Below are 11178 nucleotides of genomic sequence, written 5' to 3' on the forward strand. Positions count from 1 at the left end.
TGAACATTTCATTATGTATTACTAACGGATTAATTGATTCTATAATTATTTCCTAATATTGAGTCAAATAATGTATTTTATTGAATTTTAAATTCAAATCAGTTGAAAACCTTGTAAATACTATAATTCAAACGGCGAGTATTCGTATTCAACTGAGGTTTCAAAAGTTATTATCATTAGAATTGACACGAATGACTTGTTTTTGTATTTTAGTAGAATCCAATATTTTCACTATTTGAAAAAATAAAATTAAGTAAAAACCAATTCGGCCAAAGGGAAAATGAGTTACCAGCCCAACAAAGTTTCCAAACCGTTCAAAAAACTTCAATCATGTTTTGTCTATTAAAAAAAACCCAACGAAATTAGTTTTTTGTTTAAAAAGTCTAACTAAGTTACACTTTCCAGAAAGTCAAATAAGAGAAAGAGATAACGTGGCTTATTACCGTAACAAGAAAACGTCTTGTTAGACCAACGAAGTTTCCAAAATGTTTAAAAAACTCAAATCATGTTTTGACTGTTAAAAAAACCCTCAACAAACTTAAACAAAACAAAATTGGGATTTTTGAACAGTTTGGAACTTTATTGGACTTTTTAAACAAAATATTAAGTTCGTTGGGTTTTTTTAAACAGACAAAACATGATTTAAGTTTTTTTAATGGTTTGGAAATTTCGTTAGGCTTTTAAGTTATTTTGCCTTCGGCCACTATTTGTAGTAGCTTTGAAGGGGATATGGAATAGAGATGATAAAAATATCCAAACTCAAAACTTTTAGACAAGGTGATGATTTTGGACCGGATTTATGATTTTTTTTCCTGAATATCTTTATTGGTTTGAGATGATTATAGTATTAAAATTATATTCGTATATGATAATTCGATTTTATTTATCTGCCATCGAATCATTTATATTTTTATAATCCTTGTAATTTTATTATTAATATACATGATTTCAAAATTATATTATTATATTATATATAATACTATAAATAGAAAGTTTAGTGTGTAATTACTATTTACTTTTTAGAATAGAGAAACAATCATATTGTTTTTATTAGTTATGCTATGATATCAAGAAATTTAGATATTATAAATTTTGTATGCGGATGATTATATTTGTAATAACTGTTAGATACTAGTTGATTTTGTTAGGATTTGAAAAGAAAAATCAAATAATTCAAGCTATTTTTTGGATGAAATTATGATAGGGTGTTAGACAATGAAAATTTAGAACGGGTAATTTTAACTTATAAAATCATAAATGAGATACTTATAACCGTGGATATACCCGCAAACCCAATGAATATTTAATAATTGGGTACCTGATGAGATAGAATCCATTTCGAGATATGGTTATACATATAATCGGATGCATGACTGAGATCACCTATTAATACCAACAATATTCCATTCCTAATATATAGTGAAATATAAGATTTTATAAAGTGATAAATTGACTAAACAATATTAGCAGTTATGTGGATGTTCTGATATATGTTTGATTATGGGTTATATTGTAAAAAATATTTTAGTCTTTAGACAGTTTAAACTGAGCTAGCTTACTATATGCGATACTTGACTTGCCCCGACTAGTCCCATCTAATATTCTAAACTTGATCCCACCTTTCTCAAATCGATTATTTCTTACTCACCACAATGATTCATGCCTTCCTCATTAATTAATCTCTACACATTAAGTATAACAGGTTCCATTAGTCTACAATTAATTGACACCCGTTTTGATACCTGAAAATTCATAAGATCGATGACTTCCCAAACGAGAACACCAGACGTCGACTTCAAAAGAAGAAGGAAAGCAAGGTGGTGGTCGTATATAATTGGTGGTGTCATATTCCAGATATTCATAATACTTGTATTCCTTTACATAATCCTCCGTGTTCGAAGCATAAAGCTACGTCTTCATTCCGCAGAACTTCAAAACCTCAAAACAAGCAATCAATCATCCTTTACCATGTTCCTTCACACACAAGTAACTATCATGAACTCCAACTTTGGTCATTATAAGTTCGATAACAGTACAATTGTTTTAGCCTATAGAGGAACTCATGTGGGTGAAGTTGGGTTTGGGAATGGCTACGTAAAAGCTCGATCGGTAAAGAAGATTGATATGGTTGTGGCGGTGGCCGTGGGTTTAAAAACTTGGTCGGATCATGGTGGTCCGGGGAGGATTACATTGGCGGCAAAAGCACATGTGACCGGAAAAGTACATATACTGAAAGTCATCAGAAGGAGGAAATTGGCGGAGATGAATTGCACCATGGATGTTGATATAAAAACTCAGGCCATTGATAACTTGCATTGCTGGTAATCAATCATATATATATTCAATTCCACGAATGGTTAATTAATATCGCATTAAATATACTAACCATCATTTGTTAATTAATAACGTCGCAAATTCACATGATAATTAAATTAAAGATTAAATATATCATCATGTCTTGTCGCGCTTTTCTTTTGTAGTAATATAGTGTGGTTGTTATATAATCTTACATGGTTTGATTAATTATGATTCTTTTTGTATCTGTAACATGTATTATATGATTATTGATTCTTTTTGCACACGTAATTTAAATTACGATAATATTTATAATTGAAGACTATTTTTTTATGATCTAAGTCGAGAAAAGGCATATATTCTTTGATATGTGTTTTATATTGGAATTTTTTGTTTTATAAGTAATCATTATTTAAAGTTCATAACATGATTATGTTTTATATATACAATTATTAAGTTGTTATAATAAGATAATTTCAAATATTCTAGAGGATTGATTCAATTTCACCATTACTTAAAGACAAAAACACCCTCTAATTAATTAAAGACCTGACGAAAGCAGCCAAAGAAAAATCAAAGCGTCTAGAATAGAACATAAAGAAAAAGAAAATTGTCAAACAAAGTTAAACGCCATTGATGAAGTCTCTTCGTCTCCACCATTATCTATATATGTACGCATTCGTACCTTATTATTCCTTCATCTGATAACATTATTAGTTTGTCGCCGAATATAATTTCAACCACCAACACAAACAAATGGTTCCGACTAATCCTTACGGCCATGTCAACGAAGACCTTTCCACCGTCGCCATCGATGCCCGCCGCAAGAGACGAAGGCGCTGCCTCATGTCCGTAGCCATCGTCGCCGGTTTTGTAGCTGCAATCATCATCCTCTTCTCTGTAACCGCCGGCAGGTTTCGTACCCCCAAGTTCCGAGTCCGATCTGCAACTTTCCTAACTATCAACGTCACAAACTCAACAGCGAATCCTTCATTTCAAATAGAGATGAACACAGAATTTGGTATAAAGAACAAAAACTTCCGACGGTTCTGGTACCGGAGCACCACCGTCGATTTCTACTATCGGGAACAGAAAGTCGGTGACGGGTTTGTCTGGAACGAGAGAGTAAAAGTCAGAGATACTAGGAAGTTTACTGTTCCGGTGTCGTTGTCGTCGATGAATGTTACCTCCTCGTCGGAGTTACGAAGTGATCTGAACGCTGGTGTTTTGCCGTTGAGGAGCCGATCCAGGTTGACTGGAAAATTTAAGATACTATTTGTGTTCCGAAAGTATAAGCACGTTACCATGGATTGTTCTATGGACCTTGTTATTGCAACCAGGGAGCTCAGAAGTATATCTTGCCGCTGATATGGGTTGTACTGTATGGAACTAGTGTATTTTACTTTTTTATGATTTCTTTTTGTAATTTATTGATTTTGATTTTGTCCATATTATTTGTATTTAGAGCTGAAATTATTTTATAAACATATATGACGCTTTTTGTTTCAGTTTTACTTTTTGGAAGCATTCAGGTCACATTTGATGGCTTGAAAAAGCAGGTCTAAAAACATGGCAAAGATAATTGCAAATTTAGTCCTTATATCATATTTCTGTTACAAAACTGCACAAATGGACCACTTAGCTGGAAATTGTCACTTAGGTTGTGTTTGGTTGGTGCGCTACAGTTAGCTGATAAGTTAGATTATTTTTTGAGCTTTTTTATGTTGTCGTGTTTGGTAAACCAAAAACTAGATTTTAAGTCAGCTTATAAACTAACTTTTTGAAAAACTACTTCGACTAGCTTTTTAAGAGGTTTTTTAAAATTATCCAAATACATCCCTTAATTAATTATAGAAACACATACTCCTACATGTCTTTTTATGTAATTTTATATATTTCAACTAGCTTTTCAGGTAATTTTACCAAACGTTATTTTTTATCAGCTAATTTTTCAGCTATCAGCTAGTTTTTTATTTAACAGCTAGTTTTTCAGCTATCAGCTAGCTTTTCAGCTACTACGCCAAACATAACCTCCGTTAAAAAAAATTGACTAGCAACAGAGGTTCATTTTGTTGTAGGTTTGGTTCAATTTGCTTTGAACTTTTTTATAATAATGATTTTACTTGTAGTTTTTATTTTTTTCAATTTTATTTATTTATTTAAATATTTGACTAATAAAAAAATAAAAAAAGAATTTTAAAGAAAAGACAAAACTCTCTCTCTCTCTCAAGAAATTGGGTTCATTTGAATCAGAGATACACCCGCAAAAAATTGGCCACCCATCTTCTGCTACCTTTCCTCTTTATCACCTTCATTGACATACTTCTAAAATCCAAAATCAAACATAAGAAATCGAGTTTGAGCCCTCATACCTTCAACAAAGTGATTGAAGTAGCATCGGTCTTCTAGTTCTGTCGAAGAACGGTGCAAAGATCCACCATCAGCCATGGTCACCCCTATTTCACTCACTTCTCGTCACACACAAAACATTCACCAGAAACCTTTGGTGAATCGAGACATGAAGCTTTCATACTTCACCTTCTAGCTCCTCCTTTCTAATGTCACTTCTACATTCTCCCTCCTTTGTATTTTGTGTTAGGTTAAAACCCAAATCAGATATAACACAGCCCGAAGTTATGAAGTCGAAATCATTTCAAGCCCTAATTAACTCGTAATGAGACTCATAATAAGATTGTGGGTAATGGTGGATGTAAGGTTTGGGCGCAGGAAAGATGAAAGAAACGAGCAACAGTATGGTATGTGTGTGGAATCGTTTCTACCTCCTCCTTTGTAATGTCACTTCTACATATTTCTTTCTTATTGATTTTCTACAAATTTCTGGGTTTGTAAACGCATAACCAAATCTTCAACTGTGGTGTGTGTGTGTGTGTGTGTGTTTATCTTGATGTTATAGAAATCTTCAGTCAAATTGATAGGTTTCATATGCAATTATAGGTTCCCATTCTCGATGGATCAGCGAAGGAATGGGCGAAAGCTATCGAGCAAGTTGGGATTGCAGTTGCGATGGATTCCAATGGCAGAAATTGTGAGAAACTAGCACCATATCTTACCCAGCTTGTTCATGTGTCAAAAGAAGATTTTGTAATATCAATATTCCTTTCTAAGCAAATTAGTATTAGTTATGAAATCAATTTTCCGTAGGTAAACCTAAATCCCTTGATTTCCCTTTTATAAATCAATGTCATCCGATAACCTGTCGACGAATAGGTTCTTTGAGATATCAAGCTCAACTAGCTTCGACAAAGGTGATGAAGATGAAGACGAAGAACGAGAGGGAGATGTGGTGGCGACGGCGATGCCATCTTTTCCGGTGGTGGTTTGTTATGGAGAGAGAGAGAGAGAGAGAGAGAAAGAGAGAGTGTGTGATTTAATTTTATTTTTTAATCTGAAAATTAGAAAAACAATTAAGAAAAAAGAGAAAATCATATTAACAGGGGAAAATCTGTCATTTTGAAAAAAAAAATCAGAACAGATTGGACCAAACAAACAATAAAATGAAAACTTTGGACCTATCGTGCTAGTCCAAACTATTTTGGACCAAAGTGATAATTTTGAGCAAACCACGATGACCATTTATGCAGTTTAGTCTATTTTTGTTGTCTTTTTTTTTTTGTTTTTTGTTGTTTTTTTTTTTTTTGTTTTTTGATCTTTTAAGGTTTTAAAATTACAAATTTAATCATTTACAGCAGTTTTCATAAAAGTTTGTGAAGATCGGGATTATACATATAATTGTTTTCTGTTTTACAAAATCATAATCGTAAGATCATACCAAAAGCATTTTAAAACATAGAAAAACATTTTCATCCATTAGATAACTATTCTTTTAACAATAAATAGTTTAAAACATAAATATACATCTCCAATACATTGTTTAACAATAAACAATTCAAAAGATGTTTTCTAGAGTTCATATTCAATGTACTTAATGAGCGCAAAACAAAACATTATATTTTTTTAAATAGTTACGAGTCTACAATCCTACTTCGATCTTATCCAAAAAAGACTCACATATAATCGAGGCAGATATATCTATTTGGGATCTTAGGATCGTACGATCAAGTTCTCCATTTTAACAACTTTGCTTTCATCCATTAACACGCACATGTGCCCTTCATGAGGGTAAAATTTTCTTTTACTCTCAACTACTATACTTATTAAACAATGTACAATAAAAATCAAGTCGTTCCCACTACCTCACACTTATCCCTTTATCCCTTCCCCCACATTACCTTTGAATTTGTTTCATTGGGTTGCTACTCTCGATCCTCTCTTCCTCCGCTTCCCTTGGCCGCCAGCTCTATCAAGTACCAGTAGTCATTCCCACCTCGCATCTCGGCTTCCACATTCCATTCCATGTAACCAACAAGACCATTTCCAAAATTACACAGATAGAATATCCAAGATTGGGTGATAACTAGACGTGAATGAGTGGGGAGTCATCAGACTTGAAGGAATAGGAAATCGCTAGAGGGTTGTGATTGAGAAATCGAGTTTGGTTTTTAGGGGTTTCATTTGAGAAATCTATATTGGCTTGGTAAACCTTCCATACCCGTCCATTTTACTTCTTATGAAAATCAAATTTGAGACTTGATGTTTATGGAGATGAGTCCATGCAACCCTTCTCTAGGACTCTTTTCTTGCTTCTAGATCTAAATCTGAAAATTCTAATAGTTTTTTCAATATTGTAGTTAAAGTTATGGTGATGTCTAGAACTAAACCGTCAGAATGGACTATGGCAGGTAGTGCATGATTTAAGTAACTCTAAAAACTTACACCAAACTAAATTAACCAACATGTCACCAACTGACGTATCAAACATATATTTTTATGTAATTTGTCTACCATTTCATATTAGGTTGTGTTATTAGTATATATTATATGTAACATCCCAAAATCACAATAAGATTTTTAATTTTTAATTAAAAAAATCATTTTTTTTCAATCAAACCCAAGTCATAAGAAACTAAGATCAAGTACAAATATTCCAAAATCAATGTATCATAACATCACCAAAATATGTCACCAAATGATGTGTACGATCATACCTTTGCTTTCCCCTGATCATCTGAAGTATCTGAAACATAACACTTAATTCGTATGCCAAAGCTTAGTGAGTTCCTCAAACTACCACCACACAAACATATAACATCACACATAATAGGTCCACAACCATCTGGCTGGATTACCCCTTAATCCACAACATGAGTCTGACTTGACTTTCTGGCCTACAACTCATGAGTATATATATATATATATATATATATATATATATATATATATATATATATATATATATACACACACATACACACACACACACTTGTATAATATGGCTTCACTTTACCATCCTTGATGTTTTGTAGATACTTTAGGTAGCTTCGTTTCTAGTGCCTCTTATCATTGTAGTAAAAGCATGTGGCCTCTTTGGGATCAGAAGTGTGAGGAATGTCAGAACTGGGTTTCCTTTATGTCCATTTCTTGATGAACCAACATAAGATTTTCCTTTCCAGTTCTGTTTAGGAGGACCTTTCCTTTTCTTCCCCTTTCTTGTCCAATAGCCAAAACAGGAGCACTAGCAGGAGTGGAGGCCAAACCTTTTCCCTTCATTCCTGATTCATCTATCTGCAAAAGGTTGTGAAATTGAGCCAATCCGGTCTCAATGTTTTTCAAATGATAGATCACGATGAACTGATCATAACAACCTGTTAAGGAGTTTAGGACTATATCAATAGCCAACTCCTCATCAAAATACACATTTAGCCTTACAAGGCGCTCCATGTATCCTTGCATTCTTTGCACGAGGCTACATACAAATTCTCCCTCTTTCATCTTGCATGCCATGAGGGCTTTGACCACTTCGTACTTTCCTTGAAGGGCTTGCTTTTGGAGCTTTTCCACAAGGTCCTTTTGTTGGATTAGTGTCTAAGTCCATAACTATTTTGGTATGTACTTGACCCGATGGTACATGGTCCTTTTAGGTTGCCTTCACCAAAGCAACTTGATAGGATGAATTATGGAGAGTAGGATTGAATATGATTTATTAATATATTATGGGAATAATATATTAAAGGAGAAATCATATTGTTTAATTAATATTAGTCAACAATTAATTAGTAATTAGTTTTGTGACTAAAAGAGATTAATTAAACTTAAGGGACTGGAATTGTAATTATAGGATAATTGCAATTTGGGCCATGGATTGCCTTGTATCAAGGGTTGGACGAATTCTATGGGGAAGCCCATAAGGAAATCGTCCAAGGGCTTGATTAAAAGGAGTCTATGGGTTGCTTAGGGCTTAATCATCCAAATTAGGGTTTCCTTGTTAGATAACCCTAATAGCCCAACTATATAAAGACCCCTTAGGGCTCAAAAACGGGGCTAAGCTTCTTGTAAGGGTTTACACACGTTTTGGCAGCCTCCAACCTCTCTCCTCTTCATCCTCTTGCTTATGGTGTTTGTGAACCATTAGAGGAGTGACACTTGTGACTCTAAGCCTTCCAAAGTCAATTCAAGGAGGAATTGGGATTGTTATTGCTACATAACAATCAAGGTATGATCTTAAACCTAATTACATGTTAATATGATTACTTGCATGCTAGAATTAGGGTTTATAGTCTTGGATTCAAAGCATGTACAATAGAGAAACCTAGATCAAAGCTTTAGGGTTTGTATGAGCACATAGGATGTCTTATGACCAAAACCCATCACCTTTTTCATTTCATAAGTCCAGTAGTCCACATAAAATCTCTGCAACTCAGGGGTCATAGTGGTGACCATGAGGCAAGTAACTTTTGTCGCATCATCGTAGTGTTTCTTGTAGGAGGCTAATTCTTCATGAGTGGTCTTCTCTTCGTCGATTTCATTTAGTTCCTTCGCAAGGACATACTCCTTGTTCTCGAAATGAAGGGCCATTTTAATGTTGCGCATTCACTGGTTGTAGTTGGTGCCATCTAATATCACCTTTAAGCAGATTAACAACAACAAGAAGTTATGGTGGTTGGAAGAGGAGGAGGAAGCAGAAGCATCACCTAGAGTAGACATCTATAAAAAGAAGGTAGTTTTAGTTAGACAAGAATAATCCTTAATATAGTAACCCAAAATAATATATTAAGGCTATGACCCAACTATACAATTCACAACTTAGAAAAGTGATGTCGTAGTCTAATTGTAAATTTTATAAAGGTAGGTAAATGACGATTTACCAATTCCACCAGTAAAAAAATTAAGTGAAATTTCTAGATCATTTGAGAATCATTGAAACTATCTAATGGCATGTATAATCTCAGATTATGCTCTTCTATTTGTAATTGGGATACTGAGGATTACAAATAAGATGTGAATAACCATGCAAATGTTCGTGGTAACCTCATTTTCATTTATCATCCCAATTAATGTGTTGGTAAACCACACTTGCTCCATCAACAATGATACTTTATGAGATACCTATTACAACTCTTTATTAGTCCACATTAGCGTGCTAGTTGACAACACACGCTCTATTAACGACTTATAAAGTGTAATGTGCAATTTAATGGGTTAGCATATTAATTCATACTTTTAATGAGATTTTATTGTCCAACCAAATCCGTTCGGCTAATGACCCTCCACTAATCAAGGAAACGATGGGTGAGAGTGGACACCCATTCAACTACCATTTTATAGGCAATTTTCTTATACCCCTCTTATAGACTAACTTCATGAATGAGGTATGTTAACAATTCGACTGACTGATTCTTATACATATAATATATTAACAATTAATGATATATATATATATATATATATATAAGGTGTATTTTAAACTTTTCAAAATACTAGGTTTATTTAATTTTTAGATTTCGAAAAATAATAATCAATTAATTTAAATTTAAAATAAACAAAAAAATTGATTCAATATTTATCTACTAATTAAAACATTAAATCAAATAAGGATTAACTAATTAAATTAATCAAATAATTTAATCCTAATCCTAAGCCTCTAATTTTCGAAAATTCAGGTGTAGGAGTTATCCAAATTTATAAATAATAAAATTGGCAGATTCATTATACTCTCTGTTTATAGACTAGCTTCGTGAATAAGGCATACTAGCAATTCAACTGACTGATTCTTATACATATAATATATAACAATTAATAATAATAATACATATAAGGTTTATTTTAAACTTTTCAAAATACAAGGTTAATTTAATTTTTAAATTTCAAAAATTAACAATCATTTAATTTAAATTTAAATTAAACAAAAAATTGATTTAATATTTACCTAATAATTAACAATTAATTAAATCATTAAATCAAATAATGATTAACTAATTAAATTAATCAAATAATTTAATCCTAATCCTAAGCCTCTAATTTTCAAATATTAGGGTGTAGGAGTTATCCAATTTTATAATTATCCATTTTAATCAAATTAAACTAACAATTATCTAAAATAGGAAACCCTAACAACCTTAGCAATTTTCCAAAACTTAGGGAGGAATGCTAAGGTTTCAAAACCCTAACCCTAATTTCGAAATCCAAGAGGAATGGGCTAGGGTTTCGAAAAACCCTAACCATAGTCAAAATTCTTGGCCTTAAGGGTTTAATTTGTATAAACCCTAATTGATCTACTTCAACAATTATAGTTATTCAATTGAAAACAAACCAATCACTATGATACCAATGATAGGTTTTATGCAAAACAAATAAACTTAAAACCCTTAAGTTCGCATGCAACCTAAGGATCTATTTTTTCACTATTGAACCTATAACTATGAACATCAAATAAGAAACCCTACGTATATTTCAAAAATCATAAAGGTTTTAGGTTTACATACCTTGTTGTTATTGTAGAAAATAACAAGAATCCTTCACTTGTAG

At 32.6% G+C, this 11178-nt stretch overlaps 2 protein-coding genes across 2 annotated transcripts; both read left to right on the forward strand.

Annotated features, from left to right (window-relative positions):
- Nucleotides 1–1761: 1761 nt before the first annotated feature.
- On the forward strand, nucleotides 1762–2325 carry LOC145030529 (late embryogenesis abundant protein At1g64065-like). The gene has a single exon (XM_078978882.1). The coding sequence runs from the start codon at nucleotides 1762–1764 to the stop codon at nucleotides 2323–2325; it is 564 nt and encodes a 187-aa protein (XP_078835008.1).
- A 726-nt stretch (nucleotides 2326–3051) lies between these two features.
- LOC145030530 (late embryogenesis abundant protein At1g64065-like) lies at nucleotides 3052–5457 on the forward strand. The gene is made up of 3 exons (XM_078978883.1): nucleotides 3052–3646; nucleotides 3805–3854; nucleotides 5251–5457. Exons 1-3 carry the CDS (start codon nucleotides 3052–3054, stop codon nucleotides 5455–5457), a joined length of 852 nt encoding a protein of 283 aa, XP_078835009.1.
- Nucleotides 5458–11178: the final 5721 nt, after the last annotated feature.

This window comes from Lactuca saligna, chromosome 2 (assembly GCF_052625555.1).
Source record: "Lactuca saligna cultivar CGN05327 chromosome 2, ASM5262555v1, whole genome shotgun sequence".
NCBI classification, from domain to species: domain Eukaryota; kingdom Viridiplantae; phylum Streptophyta; class Magnoliopsida; order Asterales; family Asteraceae; genus Lactuca; species Lactuca saligna.

Coding starts and splice junctions, on each gene's coding strand:
- LOC145030529 (XM_078978882.1), top strand. CDS start 1,762: ATGACTTCCCAAACGAGAACACCAGACGTCGACTTCAAAAGAAGAAGG.
- LOC145030530 (XM_078978883.1), top strand. CDS start 3,052: ATGGTTCCGACTAATCCTTACGGCCATGTCAACGAAGACCTTTCCACC. Junction 3,647..3,804: donor TGCAACCAGGGAGCTCAGAA/GTATATCTTGCC, acceptor TTTTTGTTTCAG/TTTTACTTTTTGGAAGCATT. Junction 3,855..5,250: donor TTGATGGCTTGAAAAAGCAG/GTCTAAAAACAT, acceptor ATGCAATTATAG/GTTCCCATTCTCGATGGATC.